General features: G+C 40.6%; 1 protein-coding gene across 3 annotated transcripts in view; it reads left to right on the plus strand.

The window, feature by feature from the left end:
* Positions 1-25,791, plus strand: part of UNC13B (unc-13 homolog B) — a 211,783-nt gene that overhangs the window by 24,510 nt on the left and 161,482 nt on the right. For all 3 annotated transcript variants that reach the window (XM_068666536.1, XM_068666537.1, XM_068666538.1), the window contains exons 2-7: positions 334-363; positions 3,061-3,160; positions 6,413-6,530; positions 7,269-7,392; positions 17,374-17,444; positions 20,400-20,457. In XM_068666536.1, coding sequence (XP_068522637.1) covers positions 334-363; positions 3,061-3,160; positions 6,413-6,530; positions 7,269-7,392; positions 17,374-17,444; positions 20,400-20,457 — 501 coding nt within the window. The remainder of the gene's footprint in view (positions 1-333; positions 364-3,060; positions 3,161-6,412; positions 6,531-7,268; positions 7,393-17,373; positions 17,445-20,399; positions 20,458-25,791) is intronic.

Raw genomic sequence — 25,791 nt, forward strand, 5'->3', positions numbered from 1 at the left:
GAAATGACATCTTGCTAAGACCCAAAATAACTTTCTGGTTTGCAGAGGACCAGTTTTTAAATTGTCTTGCATTAGTCATATCATACTGCTTTCCAAACTGCAATCCTATGATTTCCTTTTAATTGCATCATTTCAGAGAGGTGAAATGGGGTACAGAACAGTTCTGTCACCAGAACTGTTGAACTGTGAAAATAAGTACAGATTCCAGCTTCCAGGCTTCTACTGGGAGATGTTCTCCAATTAACACGGTATCCTGTGACACTGTCACTTGAATGAAACCTTAGCAGGACAAAATCACTAACAGCCTCTTTTTTTTTTTTTTTCTCTTTACAGTAAAAAAAGCTAAACTCCAAGGACCACCAGGTAAGCAATTCTCTGCTGCTTGTTCTAATCAGTCTTGTTTGTAGTCATGGTGACTCTTGGAGGCACACTGCTCCCTCCAGGTTTCCTCTGCTCCTCTCTGCTCCTTTGTGTTGTCCTTATGAGGGACAAAAGCCACCCCAAGAGTCCAGGCAGCCTGAGGATGTGACCTGGTGTCATGGTACTGAGAAACATCTACCTGTTCACCTCATCCACACAGGTGATGGCCGAGGAAAGATTTCCTTCACTGTCACCACTTCCCATCCCACCCTGCCCTTTCTTCTCATCCTTCTCCCCTTTCCTGTTCAAAACAAGATCTGAAGACGTCCACCAGGCAGAACTGCCATGTGCCTAACTGGATCAGTGCCTCCTCGATCCCGGTTGGGACTGCTGGATGGAGCACAGAAGTAGTTCATTCACTTAGGTGGCAGTCTGCAATGGCTGTGATTGGGATTGAGATCCCATCTGCCAGGTTTTGTATCCACATAATGAAATAAAAACAGCTGGTGGCACCCAGGGTTTACAGTCTAAGCATCTATTTCACTGGGCTAGACAAGGAATCCCGTAGCTAATGAATGTGCTTATTGAATGAAATTTGATTTATTTATTTTACAAAAAGAATAAGCAGTCTGCTTTTTTTTTTTTTTCTCCTCCTTGGAGATCAGTTTCAGAAAGTCTCTACAAATACTTGTTTGGAATATTATTACTGAAACTTTTTAAGAATGAAGTATGGCCTCTGGGACAACACCTAGTAAGGTGTTTAGATCCAAAACAACTGCAGAGCTTTATTCATGATGTATTTGTTCAGCTCTATTCTCTTTGTATGGTGGCCCTCAGGTTATATAGCTGAAAGCTTCCCAGGTCTCTTGTTTGTGCATTTTCTTTTGCCGTTGTCTTGTGCATATTCCACTCAAGGTCAAGAGCTGTGCATGCACCAACCTCGATTTTTTTTTTCAGGATAAGAAAACTGAATGCACAGACTAGAAGGGGGCAGTACGTACTTGATCCTTTTTCCACGTAAGAACCCTTCTCAGGACTGCATTTGTCCTGTAGTCTAGATGCAGCTTAACTGAAGTGTGTGACTTCACCAGCAAGCCCAGGGTTCCAGGACAGTGCCAATCAATGTAGCTATACACGATGGAATCCAACTTCACACTGCAGAAAACATTTCGATATCACTACATATGTGGCAGTGCCATAGGTTTTCCATCAAACTGTGCTCGTTTTATTTGTTTTGTGAATAGAGGAACTGCATGTGGAAGTGACAGGAATAATTACAGCCTCCATAAAATCCTAATCTATGGAGAAAATGTAAAGGCTAGAACATATTAATTCAGAGAAAAGAAAAATACATGGAAACAGGGAAAACGTATACCAAATACATGACAAATGAAAGTGGATAGGAAGGGATTTTTATTTCCATAGAAAAAGAAACTCATGATGCTAAAAGGTGGAAAATTAAAAGAGAAAACATTTCCACGAAAATAATTATCCCATGAGGCTTATTGACAAAAATAGACTTGTAGCCGTAATTTTAGAAACACTTAGGAACAGCAAAGAAAAATCATAAGACAGAAACTGCATTAAAATAAGTGAGAGAGATGTAAAGTGAGATGTAAAGTGGGAGATGTCACTCCTACTTCAGTTTCTGGATCATGAAGTTCCCCTTTCCTACGTGTCCATTTAGGATACTTGAAGCTAGATGCTGGGACATGCTAAAGGAGCACACAGCAATGTCGATTTTGGCAGTATTAAAATGGACTGTGGTCTGATGTAAACTGAGAATAGGTACAGCAGAACATCAAAGTATTAAAATTTTTACACTGCTTTTTAGCTACTTAGTAGATGTCTTGTTCTGGGTTTGAAACTGGTAGGTCTGAATTAGTAACTCATCTTAAAAGGGAGTTTGTTTGTTCTTAGATGCTGATTCAGACTTCATGTGTGTTTGCGCTTGACTGCTTTTGGTTTTATTAGCAAAGAGGTAGTAGGAACTAGGAAAAAATGCTGTTCTGTGTTTTTCCTTCAGATTTAATAGGAAAAGTGAAACATCTGAACAAACCCTGTCTTGTCAAAATGTGAGCATAACACAATTTGTCTAGATCAGCTGGTTTAACCAATACAGATCAGTTTTGGCACACTCAGCATAATTCATTTTTTTTCTGTCTGCCCCTGAGTCATCTGTAAGTGTTTTTTTTTTTTGTGGACTCATAGATATAAAATCAGATAGGAACAAGGAAAGTAGTTAGGTCAGAAGGGAAGAGATATAGTATGATCAGCCCAACAGCTTCTGGCTTTTATCTCTTACAAGTTTTATTTTTAGCTGTGCACAGTCCATGTGATGGGCCCTGTTCCTTTGGAGTGTCTCTTCCTTTCATCTACATTTCAGGAAGCAGTCACTCAAAGTGGCAATGTTCTTCAGGATTTTGTACTCTCTGCTTTGTCCCTGACTTACTGCAAGTGCTTAGCTATCTATTTTTATTAATTTGTTAAAAAAAAAAAAAAAAAAAGTGGCTGAAACTTTGATGGAAGATGAAAGGCATCGTGAACTCTTGGGTCTTTAACCCACTGATGTCTTCCCACCTGGGCTTTTGGTTTTGGTCCATCTGGGATGCAGTGTACAGACTGAAAACCTTAAAATGTTGTGCTTATGATATGAAATTGTATACTGAAGAAGAAAACTTTTTGTCTCTTATTCCCCAGATAAATTCAATACGTATGTGACCCTGAAGGTGCAAAACGTGAAGAGCACGACGGTAGCAGTGCGAGGGGACCAACCATGCTGGGAACAGGACTTCATGTTGTAAGTATGGTGCTGTGCGGAGGTGAGGTGCTTGTGGGATGGCAGCACTGCCATCTACATGAAGCTGCTGAGAGATAAGTCATGGGGCAAGTCTGTAGTAATGAGGCAGCCCCGAGGTCAAGCAGCTGAGGGGCCATCAGTCCCTGCTACGAGCAGCAGAACCAGTTCCAGCTCTCTCAGGGCTTCTGGTGCAGTTGGCACCTCTGATTTGCTCTGGTTCTCATAGTCCTGACACACAGCCAGAGATTTCCCATTATCTTTTAGAATGGTGTCTTTTTTTTTGACTCGAGTGAATGAATGGCTCATTGACAGTGCATCTGGTTTTGCTTCTGTAGCTTTGTAAGATCAAGTGAACCGAGATTACTAAATCCTTGACTCCTAAGTTCTTTTATCTGAACTTGACCTGGATGCTGCTGTTAGGTGGGGGAATTATGGTGTTTGTGTTGTGAAATGCAAAGCTAGTGCTGCTGTTTTTGAGTGGAACTAAGGTGTTCATATAGTGTCCGTAGCGAGAGATGCACATGGGGCCTAGTGAGCACATTACCCAATCCAGCAGCAGTTGGTTCACCTCTTCCAGAAGTGGGAAACTTTTGCCTCTGAGCAAGCTTTTTCACCTGGGTCAGTACAGTGTTAACATCAGAGCAGTGCTCTCAGCTCTCTTGTTTTATGTCTGTTGTTTGTTTCTGGAACAGCACCTGAGGTGTGTGCTTCAGGAAGGAGACTTTGGAGCCTGTCCTTCAGTGTCTGGTCAAACACATGCTCCCAAATTCCATCTTCTCAGCTTTTCAGCTCCTTTTTGCACAGAGGCAGTGGCTGCCACTACCATACATCTAGGACCAGGAAAAGGTTGGGGCAGGGAATTGTACCTGTCTGCCAAGTCATATGCCAGTACCGGAGTTACTAACTCATTCTTCTGTGATTTGTTCTTGACCCATGGGCAGAAACTATCTTTAAACATGGCCAGGCACCGGGGAAGCTACTCACCAGTGATTTAAGCATGGCACTTGTTTGTGTTCGGTGACTGCTCTAGGCTGCTCCTCCTCCTTCCACTGACAGCTCTTGGAACTGCTCTCTGATTGCAGCTAGGAGTTCAGCTAGCATGCTGTAAGGTCACTGCTACTCCGTAATTAGTTGCTAGGGAATAGGAAAGCAGAATATTAGCTGAACCACCTCAACATTATCTCCTCTGCTTTAGCCAGGCAACAGTGCAGTTGGGATGCTTCTTTATAACAAGACCTTTTTTTTTTTTTCCAAACATGGGAGTTTTTCTCTGAAAGAAGGGTGCTTTTACTGTCTCTGTTTACCATTTTTATAAGGTGCAGTAGAATACAGTGTAACCTAGGAAAGACTTTCTAAACCCTGTATGTAGTTTTTGCTTCCTCTTTATGAGAAATGCTCTTTGTGAGAAGTAGCAGTGCAGAGTTTGGGACTCTGAAAGTGTTGGAGATTTGCTTTTTACCAGATCAGCAAAGCACTTCAGTGTCATCTCTGGGATATCTTCTAATTTTGAAGCAGCTTTAAACGGGCTGAATATTTGCAACAAGCACCTCTGAAGTGCAACTGCAAACTGTAATGTTAGAACATGATGATTTAATGAGTGTTAAAGTTGTTAGAAACGTCTTTCATTTAAATTCTGTGTGTGCATGTGAGAAGGGAGGGACACCAAGTTAAAATCTCTTTTGTTCTTTGAAGCTATTCTGCGTCTAACCAGAAGGTGGAGAAATGGAGACAGTCAAAAGCAAACAAAGCCATTTCACTGAAAGTCCTTTTATTTTCTAAAATTTGGTGACCTGTCCTGTGGAATTCTGTACAGGAACCTGTCAGGTGTCTTCAGGTCTTACTATGTCAGTGTATATTGAATCAAAGAATGTAGCTTTACAGTATGTCTTTGCTTCTATTCCATTTGTGGCCTTATACTTGTCCAGCCAACAGAAAATCGGACATTTTTGTTGTTTCAGGTTTGTTCAATCAGATAAAAGTCAGGCTCCCAGGAGGCAAGCAGTGGGAAGGCAGAGCAGCGACAGCACAAGTAGACAGTTCTTAGCTCAGCTGTATTGAGTAGCAACATCCAAACCATAGAGTCACAGAATCATTTAGGTTGGAAAAACCCTTCAAGATCATCAAGTCCAACCATCAGGCTGACCTATTGAGTCCCACCACTAAACCATGTCCCTTAATGCCATGTCCACATGGCCTTATAGACAAAACATTCTCTTATAAAGTTGTACGGAATATCTGGGACAAAGCTCAAATATATACTGGGATTTGCAGTGGTTCCTTTTTGGCCAAGATGACAGTCTACAGAAATCAGTGATTAGCTAATTCCTTCCTTAAACTTAGCGTGGATGTATTTGACTGGCCAGGAGGACAGCAGCACTCTGTGCTCAAAATACCTGCTTTTGGGGATTAGCAGTTGCACAAGGGGAAGTCCTGAGCTCAAAGAAGTAGGAGCTACAGCCTTTGCTCGTAGATGGGACAATGTTGTACCAACGGACAGATCAGGATGCTTCTGTTCTTCATTGCTTTTACCAAAATTCAGGCTGTGCACCTGTTTACGCTGTTCTTATGCTGAATTTGTGATGTATCCTTTGCTCACTGAGAGGAAAGACAATTATTATGTCAAATAATTTAGCAGTCAGGGGTCATGTGCCTGTATTGCCACATGCTGCTGGAGATTTGCATGGCTTGCAGGGCCATGCAGAGGAACAAGCCAGCACTGGAACAGAAGCAGGGCAATGTGGTCCTGTGCAATGGGTAGTGCTGCTACTGCAGCACAGCTGTGTTTGGGACTGTTACTCCTGGTATGTGGCAGCTCTGGGATATGTATTAGCATGTTTGGACCTGACAGAATGTGTTTTTGTTGCTGAGGGTAAGGATAAACTTGCTTTGTTAGAAATGGGGTAGCTGATGGCAAAGAATTGCTCACCTCTGTGTTTCATCCCAAGATACATTTCCTCCGCCTGCGCACATAGCTGTTGAGATCAGTTTCCAACTGGCAGTCCATGCATGGGGTAGTTAGCAATTTTTGTTTTGTAGTCTTTGTGTAGTTAGTGTTAAATTATGAGAAAATGATCATTAGGAATTCCCTATGAGCATGAGCTGCCTTGACCACATACCTCCAGAAGCTGTCTGCAGCCTGACATAGCTGCGTGGAAAGATACACTGGGATAATCATGTTGGTAATGCAGAACGTAAAGCAGAATGGTTTTGTGTTCTTTTTCCTCACCTGTGCTTCCTCTTCTTTTATTGCAGTGAGATCAGTCGGCTGGACCTGGGCCTAATTGTTGAAGTATGGAACAAAGGACTTATCTGGGACACCCTGGTTGGGACCGTGTGGATTGCTTTGAAAGCCATTCGTCAATCTGATGAGGTTAAGCTGACACAGAAACTTTATTTTCACAACTCCGATGTTGATAGTGTTACAAATCTAGTCTGGTGCAGCTCAGGACTGTGCTGCTCAGCAGAACTTTGACTTGCCAAGTCAAGAAGGTTGTGTGAGGGAAGAGGGCTGTGTCAGCATCACTTCGTATGTGGGGTTTGGTGGTTTTTTTTTTGGTTTTTTTTTTTTTGGACAAGGTTGCCAACAGTGAGACCAAAACTGAATTTATGTAGTTGTCTCTGGTCTTATAGTAACTCAGAAAATAGGGCTTAATCTGTTAAGGAACGTGTATGTTTGACTTGTTTGAGATTTCGAGGACCCTTTAGTCTGATGCTCAAATTTCTGTAAATCCCTGCTGAAGAGTGTGTTATAATTATTATGGTAACAGACAAGGTAACTCTCAAGGCAGGCACAGAGCATGTCTTCATATTAAAAAAAAATAAAAATAAATCTGGGTACAGTGTTAAGATGTTGTCTAGTGGTGCTGATATGTACTGAAAAAACAGTAGGAAATTGGATGCTTCTCATTTTTATAAAGACATTTAGGACTTGGAAGCCAAAACTGCCAGCACATGCTGGATGGATGTCATTAGGTGTAAAAAGCAGGTACTAGGTCTTGATAATACTGTGCAGAGGCTCTTCCTGGAGTTTATCATAACAAATGTGTGACAGATTGCTCCAAAAGGATGTGTTAGACTTGAAACTTCATCTGTGGCTTGCGATTCACAGGAAGGTCCTGGGGAGTGGTCTACGCTAGAGGCAGAAGTTGTAATGAAACATGATGAAATCTGCGGAACCAAAAACCCGACTCCTCACAGAATTTTGCTGGACACGAGATTTGAATTACCTTTTGGTGAGTGCATTTCAGTAACTTACCTAGGGCACTGACAGTGGAGATAAAATGTTTAGGAGCAACCTGAGTCATAAAATGAAGTTGTGCTTATTTGCAGTTCTGTCAAAACAGTTCAGTACAGATCAAATTGCTGCTGTTCATTTCTTGTTTGGCTACTTTCTAACTTACAAGATAAGAATCAATAAGGAAGATTTGAAGGTCTCAGAGTGCTGGAATGTTTAGACTAGCAGCAGTTTAAGAAACCACTAGTAATATTTCAGGATTGTGCAGTCAGACATTTTGTTCCTGAGTAGGGAACATTTGCTTCTTTGAATCTAGACACATTTGGCTCTGGAAGAGGTCAAGTTTGTTGTTAGAGCTGTTTAGAATGAGCTTTATGTGGTAACTGCACTTAAACCCAGCTAAAAGCAGGCAGTTCAGTTAGTGGAACATTAATGTTTAGAGCCCCTGAACATTATCATTAACAGGGTATGTAAATAACTTGGTGTCATAAGAATAACTGCCTTTTGGGAAGTTACTTGTGGCTGCAAAGTACAGAATGTGGAAAAACAGCTAATTGGAGCAAACCCATCTTAAGTAAAGGTGTGTGTGTGTGTTTTTTTTTTTTTTTTTAATTTTATGTTTTCTGAATGAGGAGGTGGGAGAACCAAAAGGAAGGCCTTAGCCTAGACTGCATCCAAGGCAAGGAAAGGCTCTTTCCAGCTCTTACCAGACCGTTAGAACAGAGATGATGTTTTGGGGGCTTACATGTTTTGTTTTGTTTTTTCCCTTTCCTTTCCTGTCAAAAATGCCTGTCATTGCTGGCCTCATCTTTTTTTTTTTTTTTTTTTTTAAACTAAGCCCTTGGCAGAGTTGAACAATTTGATTTGCTCTAAGGACTGGTGGAACATTTGTACACCCCTTGGCATTTGGCCAGCAACTGCCAGGATCAGCCATCTGTTGTGGAAAGAAGTTAGGTCATCTACTAGTCTCATAAACCTCCCTTCCTGGTGCAAGGGAGGATGTGGGCTTTGGTCCTGTGGCACTAAAATCGATATGAATTGCATCTTGTGCTCCGAGAGCTGTGCTGAGTTTACTGTTTCAAGTGCACAACTGGCTAGATGGTGCAATTAGGGTGAGTGTAGTGTTCTGTGGAGGCAGCAGGCACTGCTCTTTACTGCCCGGTGTCTAAAGGGGAAAAGAGGTCTGACCTCTTAAGCTGTCTGATGCTGGTGTGGAGCCATCCCTGTTCCTCATAAAAACTCTCCTGGTGATTCAGTGCTGTCATACTGTCAGCAGGAAGTTCATTGACTAGGGGGATTGGACCTTCTTTTGGAGCAATCTTTTAATGCATTAACTTGGAGGACAAATGCAGGCTTGTACAGATAAGTTTTTGGTACTGGGCTGAACAAGCATAAAATTACATATAAGGAAAAATTCTTTAGGGAAGAGCCCTGGTATGTTGTCAGCATGTTCTCTTTGACAGCACACTTTTTGTTACCAACTTTTCAAGATGCAGTGAATCTTGATATCCTCCAACAGAAAAGTTTATTTTCTACCGAGGTCAGCTCTAAAATGGTACCTGAGGATGTTGCCATGGATCCCCATGGCTTAGTGCGTTCCAGTGATCCCTACTGGATCTTGCGGTCTGGAGTTGAGCTGTGGTTTTCTTTGGTGGTTTGTTTGGATTTTGTTGTTTTTTGTTTAAATCTTTTTGTTTTTAAAGAGGCAAAAATTAACTTTTTTTTTCTTCTAAAAATATCAGAATTATGGAGCTTTTTTCCCCCACTTACTTCAGTAGGAGGTAAGCTCTATTCTGAGTGTGGCCAGGTGACACTGAACGAGGCACCGTCTGTCACTCTGCCACTTTTAGCTGCAGTGCTGGGTAGATCCTGGGTAGTTTTTCTACGCAGAGCTTACGGATATAGCTCAAAATGGTGCATTCAGCACAATTTCACAGTGTCCCCGGCTAACCCTGATTCATTGCTTATGCTGACGCCCACTGCTCTGTCCTACACATTAAACTCCTGTGGATATTTGCATAACCCTACGCAGGTTGAAGAACTTCTGTCTCCATGAGATTTCCATTTGTAAAGTTTTGAGAGACGTAGGCATTGTCACTATTACCCTTTACATGGTACAACAGTTGCTGCTGTCCCACCATGTCCGCATCTGGGATTTTTTTTTTGAGATGCTGTATATCAGAGACTAAGTTTTTTTGTTTGTTTGCTTGTTTGTTTTTTTTTTTCAATCAGTTGGGGATTTAATGACATATAAAATCCATTCTCTGAAAACAATAGGCAATGGTGATCTCTTACAAGTGCTGGAAAGAATGCACCTAAAAGGTGGGCATGTGTATGATTATGTGTAAAACTTCCATGGATTTCACTCATGTTCTTTGAATTCTTTTTCGCTTTTGGATTCTTATTTAAAAAGGGAAAGGGTAGAATGCAAAAGAAAGGAGCTGGAAAGATTTTACCATCTCCTGACTGCACATTCCCTTTCTCAGGAGGTGACGTGGTAGTGTCAGGAACTTTCTCAGAGCTGAGTGTTACTGTAGTTCAGTGACCTTCCTACTAGGAAGCTTCTCTCATTGTAAACATGGTCAACTGTGGGCCACAGGCTATGACTTTAATGCAAAATAATGGCAAGCTGATTTCCAACTGCAGAGGTACATAGCTGCTGTAGCTAGTCCTCATAGTGGATTACTTGGGGTTGGTTGTGATGCTCAAATTTAGGTCTCTTGGCTTCTCCAGCTATATTTGCAAAAGAATTGGCTCATCAGGGAGGTAATGCCAGGCCTGCTTCCTCCTCAACCCTTATTTTATTCACCAGCCCACTTTGCTTTATCTAACTCTAATCTCTGTATCTATTATATACCTAAGAATAGGGTAGCACAGCTGAAAAATAACAGGAGTATGAGTGTAAATTTAAACTTTCACAATTTTCCTGTGTTATGACAAGTGGAACAATGGCCTTAACTTGTGCCATGGGAGGTTTAAAATTCTTCACTGAAAGGGTTGTGAGGCATTGGAACAGGCTGCCCAGGGCAGCAGAGTCACCATCCCTGGAGGTGGTTTAAAAAAAAACAAAACAAAACAAAACAAACCACAAACGTGTAGATGTGGGGACATGGTTTAATAGTGGACTTGGCAGTGCTAGGTTAAAGGCTGGATTAGATGATATTAGAGGTTTTTTCCAACCTAAATGATTCTATGATACCGTGAAAATTATTTGTTGTTTTTTATGTGAGGAGAGGAGCAACTGACCATTTTGATATGGGGTGAAATATTAATTCTTTGGGGCAAAGATTTAGCCTCCTGATAGGAAGAGAATACAGGAAGGGTAGCTAAAGGGCAAGGCTGGCAGCTGCTACCTTCTCATCGAAGTTCATTCTGATGGTACTTGTTAAATTATCTCTGTTTTAAAAGAACATGAAATTCTGATGTTTTCTTATCTTCAGATGGTGTCCAAAAGTGGATTTAATTTATTCTGCAATTCATGTTTTGGGATGTGTTATATTTTGTGATTTTTTTTTTTCAAGTATAGGAAAAACAGCCTTTTGTTCCTATGTGGTACAGAACCTGGATTTAACAAATGATGAATATTACGTGTAATAGTGTTTTCTCCCTGCTAATCCACTCAACACAGGACTCTTGTTTTTGCTGTTTTGTTTTCATTTTTAAACGGTATTTTAAAATTTATAATGTTCTACAGAACCACAAAATCTAATTCTGAAAAGTAGGATTTCATGAAGAAAATTTAAGAATGTTAAGCAAGAAGTAACAAGAATTTTGTGACTTTTCTCCTTCTGATATAAGACAAGTGATCATTTGTAATGCATCTATTATTTGTTCCTTTGCTTTCTATGCCAAATGCTGAAATAACAGGAACTTGACATGGCTACATTGAAAGGTTTTTATTATGGAGCATGAAAAGTTGTCAGCTCGTGCAGTGTTTTGTAATGTCCAGGAAAGGATGGGAGCATCAGTTAGCTGTTTGAAGGCTTCTGCTGCTCTTCCCTGGAATAATGCCTCTGCCTTTCTTAGAACTCCATTTTCAGTCTGTCCTTCAGGACGAGGGCAGAAGCTGGATGAACAGCTGGAGGTACTGAGTGTGTGGGATATTCCTCCTGGGAAGACAGCATCTGCCCATATCATCTCGTCCAGCAGTGCTTCCCTTTTCACGGTGACTGCGTGCCTGCTGCCATTGCCTGTGGGTTAGAGAAAGAAGAACTGTGAGGTGGTTTAGGCTCTTTTTTCCTGCCCTGTGAGGCTTGGAGACATGCAGGGAGGTAGCTCAGCTCACAGCCTCTGCATTGCTCCTGGTAGATTTGCTGAGGAGCCTCCCTGTAGCTGGGGGGCTAGCAGGGGAGACTCTTCATGTCCTGCATGTTAATACTGTGTTGTTTTTATCAGCTGGAAGCTGCTGCTTGAAGCCCACACAGAGAACTAAATGGATCGTTGATCTGCCGTGAAAGTTCTTAAGTCAGCAGCTCTGTCACTGTAGACGTAATGTTTTAATAAGTGTGTTTGCAGTGACACTTGGGAACATTGTGTATCACGTTTTGTTTCCCGGGTGAAGTCCTCCTGGCTGTTATAGATGCAGGAGAACCTGAGCAACGTGTGTGCACACGTGCAGCTTGTGCTGCCTTCCAGGTCTGGTAAAATGCAGCAGTAACAAAGCAGTGTTCTTGCCTTTGGCTGTGCTTTTGTACTTTTTCCATCACTTCTGGCTACTCTGTTTCATTTAGGTTAGATGATGCACAGAAATAGGGCACCCCAGGCTACTCAATCTATATATTTAAAGTGTTTCAATGCATTTAGTTGGAGCTTGAAAAGTTTGCAAGGGATTGTAAGAGGGGGAAAAAAAAAAAAAAGAAAAAATACAAAACCCCAGAAAGGTAAAGTCCTTGGTGTAAAACATAATTGCATACAGTGATGTTAGTACAAACAAGCCAGTCTTCCTATTTCCTGGATTAGATTGCTCTTCCTGCTTCCACCTGGTGTGTTTTCTTCTGGTACTCTGGAGGTGGGTGACAGCTAAAAGTAGAAAGGAGTGCAAGAGTGTGCTGATGGTGCTAGTGGTAGTACCTGATGCAGACAACCAAGAGATTTATTTTTTTTTCCCCTTTTTCATGTGAACATATTTTTAGGTGTTTACCAGCTTACCAACCTTCATCTCCTAAAAAAAGTCTGGTGAGAGTTGTTGTAGTCTCTGTTGCTCAAGGTGATATAAAATGACCTTTATTTTTGTCATCCAGAAATTAACCTTTGTTAATGCCCAGTTCTGTAATGGAACAACAGTATAACTTGTTAGAACTTCCACATAACTCATTGCAGGTTCCAGATGCAGCTCTTGCCTTATGTTTGGTAGTGTTATTATGGTGTTAGCTTGTGGTGTATGGGGGAAAGAGCAGACCTGTAGCCCTGTCTGCAGTGAGCATCTGTGTGTGATGGGCTGCGGTGCTGGACTGTCACCTAAATGTCCCCTGCCAGCCCTATGTTCTGAAATGCGTGATCTTGAAGAAACAGGATGACTGGAAGTCACCTTGTGTAAAAATGCACCAACGTGTGAGCATTTGAAATACCAACTCACTTCAGGGTTCTCATTAACCCCTACGGTACAAAGCATTTTTGTGCTCTTTTAAAAATAACAAACTGTCTTCTTGATGGGAGGAAACAGTTGTTAGCTAAGACAGGTTGGAGCAGCTTTCTCAACTGATCAAATCTGATTCTTCTCAGAAATGAGATAGACATATCAAGGTAAGGAGGCAGCTTTTCTGTTTTTTTTTTTTTTTTTTTTTTTTTTTAGGAACTTTGCTGGTGTGGAGAAGACAGTCTCCTCAGGTGTAGTGAGTGTGTGTTGCCACAGACTTTTTGAGATGCTGCTTATCAAGTGTGAAATTGTGCTGTTTAGAGGCAATTTTACCCTGTTCCCCTATTTAGAAGCTCAGTGGCTATGTGTAAGTTGCACAGGATAGAGTACTTAAAATGCATTTGGCTCCTGAACTATAGCAGTTTGGGTCTGTGCCAGGCTGTTTCTAGTAAGATAATTGGAGTGAAAATGCTTTTAGTATTCACATCACTCCCAGCATGGGAGCATGCTGATCTGCATCTAGCCATCAGGTGGAGTAGATATTCTTTGTTGCTTTATTGTCTTGGGAACTGTACAGAAACAGAAATGCTCAGGTCTACAAAGGCATTTTAGTGAGAGCTTGTGAAGACTCCCATTCCTCCGGAAAGGCGAGGAGCTGGGGCTGGGAAGAGAGGAATCCAGGTGAAGACTTGTATGAAATGGGTCTGGGGGGAGATGCATTTATTTTACGTATAGCACAGGTGGCAGGTCCCTGAGTGCTCATTTCCTTTTCATCTCCACTCTGAGCCTTAATACCTGAGCGATGCTGTAGGACTTACTGATGCTTATGGACCCCATAAATCCAGGGGTTGATGTGGCCTCACTTCCTTGTTGACCTCAGATATGCTTTGTCAGCACCATGGTGAAGGACTGGTGAATGGATTCTCACTTCAACCTGGCCATGATCTCCGGACCTGCCCAGCTCACATTGCTTGGGAGCTGTAGGACAGGGCCCTGGCTGGCAAGTCCCTGCCCTGCTGGCCTGTGGGATCCCACTCACCTCCTCTCCCTTAGGGAACATCCAGCCCTTGGTGCTCCCTGATACCAGCAGCCCAGACACAGGGAATTTGGCTTGCAGCAGATGATGGCAGTAGGAGCAAGGACAATAAAGCTTGCAGCCTTTATGTTGGTGTCACAGTAAGAGGCCTCAGGACGCTAGGGTACAGGTCTTCCCATCCCCTCTTTGTTCTTGTTTAGCAGTTCTGTTTCTCTGCCATATGAACTTGCTCCTCCTGTTTACTGAGCACGTTGTCAGTGGAGTCCTTAGCTGGCATCAGATGGCCTCTGTTTGAACTAGTTCAGCTTCTTATCTTGTAAGCAAAAGTTAATGTAGCAGAGGAACTTGGGTTTGTAATCAAAGCTGGGTAGTGACGTAGGAGCTGGCTAGTGGACATAGTCGTGTAAGCGTCACCGTCTGTGAGCTCTGCTTTAGGGATCTCCATTCTCTGCATTCCAAAGAACCAGCTTCAACAAAACAGGTGATTAAGGCCAGACACAATTGGAGGGGGAAAATAAAAATAGTAACAAACTGATTTCTCAAAAAAAAAAATCTATAATTCTGTCTCAACGAGCGTTTATTCTTCTGAGCAGGTGATTTGACTGAAATTTATTGTTTCATGTTTAAACTTTGCTGTGTAGTAGCTGTATGGCCATTGGTATGGATGACAAGAGTGTCCCTAAGATCTAAAAGACATCCTTGAAGTAGCCATTATCTAGACTTGATTGCTGACTATTGTAAGAAGCTGTTTTGCTAGAACAGCAAACCTGTACTAAGAATGTTAGCTCTGTTTGTGAAACAGGCACCTTGGATACAAGATAGGAACAACAAATGCAAGAGGCACACGGTGTTCCTTGTTGCCTGGGCATGCAGCTAAACTGTGGGCTATCAGAAAGCGTTGAAGCCTACCCTGAGACCAAAGCAGTTTCTCCAATGTCGATGTTAATCCATTGCTTCCTTCCTCCTACATCCCCTTGGTCTAGATTTCAGGTTTCTGGATTTCTAGATTTTAGTTTAACTGTTTTGGCTGTAATCTTTAGTCCTAAGTTTGAGGTTTTTCTTCATCTTTTACAGATGTGATGGCTTTTGAGGACAAAATTCCATATTTTTTTTTTTTTATGTAATATTTGGATTGCTTCAAGTCCTTCTTGGAATTTCTTGTCTTCCTGAATCTCTTCGGGTCCAGTGCTCAGTGAAGTTAATTGATGTCCTCTTTCTAAATGTATTCTGTTCAGATAACCTTTGAATATCATCCCTAATTTGCGTGGAGCTCCAGGGTTTTATACAACTGTGATCCACAGCTCTGATGATCAAAAGCATCTATGTTTTTCTACAATTCTCATAATTATGGGAAGACCCTCTCATGTTTCTCCTACTTTGTTTTCTAAGAGCATATAACAACAAAGCAGTGTAGTATACATCAGAAAGAGCAATCGACTCTGTGTATTATGATTAAAATAAATTACTTTGATCTCACTGCAAGAAAAGAGAAACAAATTTTCTTTTTTCTGCTTAATGCAGGTTTTCTTGATTCAGGTACTGAGTTTCTAGTGCCCTAAAACTTTCTCAGGTGGGTCTGTTTTATCTTCCTTGTCTGCGTGAAACTCACTTCACAAAAAAAGTTGTTTCCTTTTTGAAAAAAAAAAAAAGTGTAGGCATTTGTTTATAGTCCAAGGAAATACCTACTTCTGAAACTTCAAATTCTATGAAATCTGGAAATTCCTTGTTCTTGTTGAAAGAGTTTTGTGTTCCAGTACAGTGGCTGCTATTTTCTCCAGCTATTTTGGGGTCATCCTCTTTTTAAGAGGGTAATTTGTGTGGAGGAGAAGACACATGTAACCCTTTGAGTCTAAGAAGCAATGAATACCTGGTCCTTTCTGAAATCATTGTTTTTGTTGCTTTTTTTTTTTTTCTTTAATTTCCAATCCCGATGAAACGTTCATCTGCCAATAAAACCTTTTCTTGTTTCTCTCAGAACAAGAGTGGATGTAACTCTTGCCTGTGCATATTGTTGAGGCTGTATTCATGGGGTACAGTTTGTTGCAGGAAAGCAGATTTGTTTTGGAGCTAAGATGCTTACAGGAGATTGGAAAACTGGCCTAAGTGGTACTGTGCTCCTCTTCGTTTGTCAGTGTTTGGGATGGTGAGGTTTCTAGGGCTGGTGTTGTCTAGCTGGAGCCGTCCCTGCCTCTGCCACAACCACCCCATATGAGTTCTAAAGTTTTCTACATTTGTGCAGTTTTGGCCAGAATAAACACATTTTAGAAATTGAGCTCTCCTGGAGATACGGCCACCTGACCACTCAACATGCAGAGTGATGCTGAGTGTGGTTTAAGAAAGTTTTGTGGTTTTTTTTTGTTTTTTTTTTCTTCCCTTTTTCCAGTAATTTTATACCCCTCTTTCCCCATCCCTAAATAATTTATCTAATTGTCCTGGGTGGGGAGCCTGACTGATGCTTTTCCTTCAGTGGGTTATTTCCCTTGGTGCAGTACCCCTCTTGCTCTGTTCCTTACTCACAGTTTGCACCTGACTTGCCTTGGGCTCTCCCCAGCAGTTCACCTGCATCTTCCAGGGGTGCCTTCTGAGAGATGAAGTTTTGAGTGGCAGAATTCAGTGTTCCCTTCAAACTGCTAGGACACTGTATTACCTCAAAGTGTGAAATAAAAAGTAGTTCCCAAAACAAAGTTGGTAATGCCTGCTACTTTCTGTCAGTTTTTAACTTGGTAAACCTTTTGGAAGGTAAAAGGGTTGGTTGTCATGGTTCATTTCCCAAGGAAGTTGCATTGTGGTGTAGAAATAAGAGTGTGCTTCCATATGAATATGACTGTAGCATTGTTCATTTCCTTACCAGGTCTGGCTTACTACCTGCAAAGGAAAACAAGAGATTGTTTCCCTTTTTTTTTTTTGTTACCTTTATGTCATACCAAGCTTATGTGTAAGATGTGCTATCCAAAAGGACTCCTTGTCCTTTGGAGGTTATAAAAACCTCCAGAAGAGGCTCTTGATCTTGCTGTGTGTTATTAAGTATCTAGCAAGTGCATTAATATGAAGTGGCTCTCCATACATCTAATACTTGAATTAAATATCATATGAACCAGTCTTACTCTTTGTGACCTTTGTGCATTGTGCTTTTGGTTAACTGGCTTTAAACAAGAAAGTAATGTAAGCCCTGAATTGTGTATTTAGAACATTTATTTTCCGAGTGCTAGTGTAGGCCAATCTTGTTGATTCAAAATAGTATGTTTTTTTTTTTTTTTTTTTTCCTCCTGTGATGTTCTGTTGGAATACCCTCCCTGTTTTATTGCTGCTGGTGGTAAACACAAACTTGCCTGGCTAATAAGATGGTGTGGCGTGTTCTTCTGTTACAGATATTCCAGAGGAAGAAGCCAGATACTGGACCAGAAAATTAGAACAAATAAATTCTCTGGGAGATGATGAGGTAAATATCTGAATTAAAAGATGAAGGTAGCCCTGTATCCCTTATATCTTACTTTTATTCTTTGTATTAGATCTCTGTGATTGCTAAGGTAACTACTAAATCTTAATTGTTTACGAGTTTTCTGTGGACTGCTTACAGAATGGTTTTCTCAAGTGTACTGTTATTTTTAAGTAGAGAAACATTTTTCCCTGCGTTGGGGAAGTGCTCGCATAGTGAGAACTGTTCAGTTGCTGCATATACACTCAAAAGAAAGTTAACATCATGCTTTAACTCAGAAGTGAGTGAAACATTTTTGATGGGCTATGATAGGTTCTCTTCATTTGTGAAATCAAATCAAAAAGGATTTTTTATTGCAGTTATCTTTTTCTGGGTGGAAGACAAAACAAGATACTGAACCTTTCTTAGTATGTACTTGGCTAAGCCACTACAAAATGAAAAGTTGTGATTTTTTTATTTAACCTGGAACATTTATATTAATAAAACCTTTATTTACACTTCATACTATTGTACCGTCTGCAAAGTAGGACTTGACATAATCATGTCTGTACCAGAAGTTTAGCATTTCTTACCTGTCATGTGTTGATGCCAACACCAGTGAGCAGAAGTGTGGCACTTGCTTAAACTCTTAGTAAGTCTCATTCCTTAGCAAAATATCTTGCAAAATGTTCTGTCAGTGACTTTAGGAATTATTTTTTTTCTGGGATTTTTCATCTCCTCTTCACTCTTTGAGTTGTTGGGTTTCCTAGATGGAGAAAAACAAAGGTGGGTTTTCTTTTTGGCTGAGAACAGACCAGTATTTGGGTCGATAAAAATGTAATTGCTTGAAGGCAAACCTCTCCTGCCTTCATAGAAGTTTGAGAACCTCTTGGAGCTGATGAGAAACTAAATATATGATTTTGTGTGTCAGTGATACTGCTGTGGTGCCTCCCTGCTCCTGTGGACTGTAAGCAGAAGCCTGTGCCAGGTACTTCAGTGAAGCATAGATGCCCTCTAGTGTTTCACTGAACCTGAATTTGCTGAACGATGTCATGAGCTTTGTGAGACTCTCCTCCCCTTGGAGTGCTGCCCATCTGCATGTGAAATGCATGCTTTCACCACATATTAGTAACAAAATCATGCCTCTGTATTCGTGACATAACGATCACAAATTTATTATGAATGTTTCCTTTCACCAGTGAGAACATGAAAAATGTAAGAAAGCTTGGCCAGTGTCTGAAGGTGACCCAGAACAGGGATATCTTCCTTGTGTATTCCCCTAATTTGCAGCGACTTGTAGCTCTGGAACTTCCAGGGCCAGAGGCATTATGGTTGTGTTTAAAAACTTGATCGATTTTTCTTCTGTTGATGCCAGTTGCTATTTGAACTCACCTAGGTCAGTTAAACAGCAAGGAATTCAGCAACTTAATTGTGCATAGCCTGAAGAAATACCTTGTTTGCTCTGAGCAAATAAACCCATTGTTGTGAAACCAGCTGGGAGCAGGTTTTTTTTGGAGAAGCTGAATGACTGATCCTCATTCATTCACCCTGTGCCACTCAGCTCCACAAACCTCTCCTTCTGCATGGCTTTTGGGCTGCAGAGTCCCAGTCCTACAGTGGTATTTCATGCCAGAGTGTGTCTATATTTTCTGTGCATTAAGTTTAGCTATCTTTGCTTGAGACAAAGAATCAACAGACTAAAGTTGCACAAAAATATCCGAGATGCAGGTTCATTTGTAGTTTGTATTTGGTGTTATAAAGTGCTTTCTAATTGCTACTCCTGCAAACGCTTTATGTTCACTTTGTGTTTTGGGCCTGCCGATAGCCATTGGGTTGCTGCCTTAGACAGGACAAACTGCTGTCATTTTTGGATCCAAGTATGATCATTCAGAACCCCTGCTGTCCTGTGCCACTGAAATTGTTAATCATCAGACTTCCTTTCACCATTTTGTACAACAGTCAGTGCTGCGAGATCCAGTAGTTCTTCACAATCCTGCCTTAAACTCATTGAGGTGGCAGTTTCCCGATGATAGGACTAACTGCCTTTCAGGATCACTTGTGCATTTTAAATAACACAGATTTGAAAACTGGCACAGCAAAAATCTGCAGGTTGCTGCCCACCGTGTAATGTACTGGTCATTAATCCCTACCAAATCCATGGAGAGGCTGTCTGGCAGTTCTGTTTTGCTCAGATTGCAGCACCAGGTCACTGAGGTTGCCACTTCCTTTGTCTTTAGACCCTTTATACTTAACAAAGACTGTTATTGTTTTACCCAATTGTCCTAATTTTCCTCTATCTCTGTATAATGCAGCACAGAGGAAAATAACAAAATACGACCACTGGCATTTCTGTAGGGAACACTTTGATGCTGTACCAAACAGCTTTGTAAAAAGTCAGAGTTGGTTAATTGAAATATGTTACTGTTTCTAATTTAGAATTAAATGTGACGTTAAAATTCTTCACTTTGGACATACAAACTCTTCGGTGATCCATTGTATGTGTTGGATAGGAAAACATTGTGTTACTGCCCTGCTGGGCACACTAATTATCCAGCCACTTCAGTCTCCTGGTGTAATGTTGCTGTGAGCCCACACTTTGTTTTTGAACTGTTGAAATCATACTAGAGTGTATAAAACATAATGGACTCGTGCGTGGTTTTGAGCTCCCCGTAATAGTAACATTGTGGGAATCAAAGCTTTTAGATGTCTGATTTGAGCTCCCTGAACTCAGAATAGGCCCTGTGCTTGCAGTAGAGCAGACATTACCTTAAACAGATGTGCAGTTTTTACTGGTTTTGGCACGAAAAGGGAGAGAAGGCATCTGGGAGTATATTTGAATATGGATATTAAGGTAAATACTTAGCACTATGATACCACCACAGGTGTTTTCTCTGAAGTGTGGCATGTCATACTCCAAAATCTGTTTCATAAAGTTACCATTTGCTTCCTTAATGGGGTTTCTTTTTTTTTTTTCTTCAGTATTCCTTTCAAGAGGAAGTCCAGAAGAAACCATTGCCCAGTGCTGCCTCCCAGTGTTGTAAGTTAGGCTTTATTTTTTTTCTTGTTCTGTGTACTTGATTTCCTTCTCTGTTTAGTTATAAAATGATGGTACATCTGAACAATAATTTCTTGTTTGAAATGCTTTAATGTCTCCGTAGCAAATAAATTTTGTTGGCTATGAAAAGCTCTGCCCTGCAAACGTTGGTGTAAAGCTTCTGATGCTAGAAAGTGAATATGGGTATTGAGTCACTAATGTGTTTGTATGTCCTCATGGGTTAGGAACACAACGTGTTCAAAGATTGTCAGACTCCTTCAATACCAATGCAAATAAGAAAATTGATTGCTGAATTTTCTTTATACAGCCGAGTCAGGTTGTGTTCTCTTTAAATATCATGTGTTGAAAATTATTTTTATGACTTTGAAGTCTTAAGAGGAGAAGAATGGAGTTGGAAGCCCTGCCAGTAGCCTGTTAAAATGCATCTGAGGTTTGTGTACTTGATATTACTTTTAAATGCTGTGATGATGAATGATAAATATTTTACTAATTTCTGCTTATCTCATCTTGCATTTTTTATGCTTCTGAAAACATGGATGGGAAAACAGCATAGTACAAACTGTATCTGATGGTCCACAAAATTAGATTTCTGAAGCACTGCTTTAACATATAGTAGATGAAAGCTCAGTGGTGTCTCTTATGAATGCCTTATCTACTTTTGATAGCAACATTAATAAAATTCAAGGTTCATAATTTAAACAAATCTTGTATCCTCTACTTAAAATCTTATAAGACTTGCATATTATACTTTGCAGGCTGTTTATCCATTAGGCTGGTGGTAGGATCTCTATGAATCTGTTAACATTAGGGAGATGTTAATTACTTTATTTTTTTTTGCATGAGGAAAACTAATTTATCTGTGTGCTTTTATTATGTTACCTTTAAACTATCTTGAAGAAAACATGAATGTTATTAATTGCCAAGGAAATCTGAAGGTGTTCTGTAGCTGGAAAATGTACAAGGCTATATGAAAGTATTCCAGCATTGATAACCTAGGTAACACCAAATTTTTTTTAAGAGTGTAAATACAAAATAAAACACTTCTTAGATAAATTCAGATGTGGAAGGGTACAATTGTTTTGTAAGGCCTACAAATAAGAAATATTGGAGAAAGTGTAATACTTGACAAAGTCATACTAGCATAGTATACAGAACTCTTAAGTGTTAGAAGGTCAACGAAAAACAGTCTGATATAAAGTGTCCACGTAATGAATGTATTATTTGCTGAAATGACTTTCCTGGCTGTGTGCCTTGGACTTTGTTTTTGTTTGAGAGAGGCTGGTTTGATTGACTGTTCTAAATATTGTGAAGCCTAGGTAAATTGGGAGGAATGCTTCCGTGTAGGGAAAATAGCTGCACCTATTCCCACAGCATGGTGCCTTTACATCCTCAAGCTCTCGAAGCTGGTGTCTTCCCCAGAGGATCAGCTCTCCTCTTGCAAGCAGACAAAATAGTGTAGAACTACAAATGACCTTTCTGTGTTGCATGTTAACAGCCTGTGTCTTGCTAAAAAGTGACCTTTTACAACAATTAATTGAAGACCTCTGATTAGAACAATGAATTTCACATAAGAATTAATTTAATCATTCATGGGATTAAAACGGTCATTAGAATTCTAGTGTTAAATATTTAATAGCAGTATGTGGCTAATGTATTAAAGAATTTTCCAGTAATTCAACAAAGCTTTTGGCACTGCATGTACTTCTGCTTATCTACTGCCTCTGTGAAGTCGGCATCTCTGAATATCTAATTGTTTACATGGCCAAATATGAAACAGTAATTTTGATGTAGAAGTACTTTGGGAAAATGAACTTTCCATTAATTATTCTTTGCATAAGAACTATAAGCTTGCCTGAATGTTGCATAGTCCTTTGGAAATCAAGATTTCAACCAAGAAGATGTATTGACTGTGCCTCTGTATTGAAAACTGACCCGACCTTTGCATATGACGCAGGCGTTCAACCCCCTTTTACATAGGAACAGAGTGGGTGTCCTTCCTGAACCTAAAACACGTTGAGAACAGAATGTTCTTTCTTAACATGTGGGTAAATAATTGATAGATATATTTTTAGATATAATAAAAATATCCTCAGGAACATTTGTAAGGCTCATCTGATTTTCCATCATGATGTGCTAGCTGAGATCCGATTGCTACTGGGAACAGGATACGATCATCTGGACAACAGAACTAGGTATCTAGAAGGTGCAAAAAAACCCACTGAATATGAGTAATTTTTTCCCCATGAGACTTTGCCCCATTTTTCCAAATACTTAAACAAACAACAACAAAAAAAACACAACCAAACAACAACAAAAACAAACAAAAAAAAGGCAAACCAACACAACAAAAACCATGACCACAACCCCCACCTTATGCACCATAGAGCAATAGCACAGCTTGCATTTCAAGAAGTAACTTTATATCTGGTCTAGCTTGGCAGAAGCATGGGTCAGTCTTGGCCTGACTTGTTGGAAATGGGACCTAGAAAGCTCTTCTCCCTCCCAGGTAACCTGTGTTCCCTGGTGGAACTGCATTATTGTTGAGGGAGAGCAGCTGCACGTGCTACTGGTGTAGTGATTTGCCTTCCTGTAGCTGTCAGAAGGCTCCTCTGGCTTCTTTGTTATAGGTAGAGAAAATCCTACTCTAGAAGGAAGGATCATCAGGTTCATTAGATGTGGAAATACATGCCCTTGTGTCTTAGAATTAGGTATTAGATTACAGTTCTGCCCTGTTCTGTGCCTGTGCTCTCTGTACACATCTGTCCACTTTCTCAAACCACCTTCTCTCACTGTTTTTTCCTTATCTTCTGCCTTGGCACAACATCTTGTGTTGCATTGGCAGTAGAGAGGGGGAGAAGGATGGGGCAGTGTGTGAGAGAAGATAGGGAGGCCATGTCTAAAACCCAACAGCTGATCTATGGGGATGGGTTCTCACTTTGCTCATTCATGGGCTGCTGCCTTGGCGTGGTGCCACCGGAAAGCTCAGTCCAGATTAAGCACTCTAATTTTTCTAGAGATAATGGAGCTGGCAGTTTCATTCTTGATTGCTGCTTTGTCCCTGGAAAAGTCAGACTTATCATTACTTATCTATGAAACCCAATCCTGCATTAGCTATTCTTAAAAGTAGCAGGTAGCTCTGTTCTTGTACGTCTCTAACTGATCCGGGCACTTCCTGCCTCTTCCTTCGTTATACTTGGTCATTTTGTTTTTACTTGTCAACCTATGTGCTCCTCTATATATTTCTTCTGACCCAGCAAGATCACATGCTACCAATTGATTTAACTTCTAGTGCTCTCAAGCAATAAGCAAGGCACTATGTGGTGCCAGTGGATTTTGTAATTCCAGAACCATAATTTTTAATTTCCTGATGCCTTGTTGTTGGATAACTGCAGCATCCTCATATTGGATTTTACCCACAAGCTGAAATTGAATGTGAATTAAAAAGAAAGCAAATTTTTACTGTCTGGAAATTCACTGTAAATAAAGCATTGAAAAAATGTTATTTGATTACTTAGAGCTTATTGACTCAAGTTATTTACTGCTGTAGGTATAGATTTATTTTCCTTGAATGCACAAGATCATTTCTGGCAATGTAAAAGGCCATTATAATTCATAAGTGAGTTACGCTGTCAGTATTTTAAGTGCAGCTCTGATTTGGAGCAGACAGCAGTGCAAATGAGGATGAGAAAGGTACTCAGTATCATTGGGGAGAATATCTGACTGCCTTGGTTAATATCAGTTACTGATGCTGCCCTATACCTTTTTTTTTCAGGGAGTTTACAAATCTGGTGGAGAGGTGGTTTGTTCAGTGTAATTCTCAGAGAAGATAATCTAACTGCTCCTGAATCAACCAGTTATGCCTGTCCTTTTATCTCGGGCTGATAATCTTTGTGAGAATGCAGAGAAGGGATGATAAAGCATATACTTTTCTTCTGTTTCCTGGAGCCTGTGCTGTTGCTCTTTTCACAGTTACGCCCTCATAGACCATAGCACATTGTAGTTCTGTCTTGTGTGTCTTTTGCTCTGTAAAAAGTGCCTGTCTACCATGGCTGCTGTGGTTTTTCTTTTTTCTTTTTTTTTTTTTTTCAGAAGGGGTAAATTTGTTCCCTGTCTCAGGATTGTGAGTTGATGCAACAAGGAAAGAAGTGACTGCTCTGATTCACAGTCATGTCAGCAAAAAAAACCAGACCTAGCCTGTCCTTGCTCTGCCAGCAGATCAGAGAGAAAGGAGCAAGACAGCATCTAGTTCAGGAGAATAAAAAGGAATCCTAAATACAATCTGAAATGAGTGTGTGTGCGTGCAGGAAAAAAAATGAATCCTACAGCTTTCTTGTTGATGCATAAGCAGCTTTTTAACGACTAAAAAGCTGACAAAATGTTTTACACACAGTATAGGGTATCGTTTGAGACCAAATCAATGTGTTGTGTTGACCCTTCTTTCCCACTAATTTTAAAAGAAGTCTATTCCTGCAAAATGTGTGAGGCGAATTTCTGTTAGTGTCTTCATAATTAATTCTGTTTTAAAAGCACCAAAGGCTCACATTCAGAGTTTTTGTAGCTGATGTCCACACTAGTTCTCTTGTTAGGAACTCAGATTCCACTGATGCGTCAGGAAGGCTTATATATTCCTCAGCATGAACAGGCTCTGATGCTGAGATTACAGTGCATTCCACAGCACTGGTGAGGACTTCTGTCTGCTAAAAAATGCTTTAAATACAAACAAATTCTTCTCTCTGCCTTGCCCCTGCTCCTCAGCCAGCCTGATATACCCACACTGATTTTTACCTTGTGTTTAGGGTGCTGTACTGTGGATGCTAACATCTTTTGTCATCAGTGGCCATTAAAGTGCCATTGAGTAGGAGCTATCAAAACCCATTGCTAGGATTTCCGCAGCACTGGCGGTACGGTTCTGGCAGAGGTGGTGGCACTGAGCTCACAGGCTGGGGCAGGCTTTGGATCCAAGACAGCTGGGTAGAGCTCTTGCTTAAAGAGCTGTGTTGGCAGGATATGTGTTGCAGCTTGTTTTCACAGAGTGAAATCAATAGCCATCCAAGCTTACATGTGCACTCATTCAAGCATATCATCTTGAGCTCGTGTTGAATCCTATGGTTTATTCTAATCAAAGCATACATTGGCTGCTGTCCACCAGTGTTCAACTGGTCAAACTGACCCTGTGGCAGTGAATGTGATGAATTGATGTTCCAGTAAGCGATTTTTTCCTAACAAGTAACAATATAATTAAAAAAAAATCTATACCAAGGCTAGGCAGTATCAAAATGCTTTTAAACAAGGCATGCCTTTAACCATTTAAATTGT

The sequence above is a fragment of the Anas acuta genome, chromosome Z (genome assembly GCF_963932015.1).
Source record: "Anas acuta chromosome Z, bAnaAcu1.1, whole genome shotgun sequence".
Taxonomy (NCBI): Eukaryota; Metazoa; Chordata; class Aves; order Anseriformes; family Anatidae; genus Anas; species Anas acuta.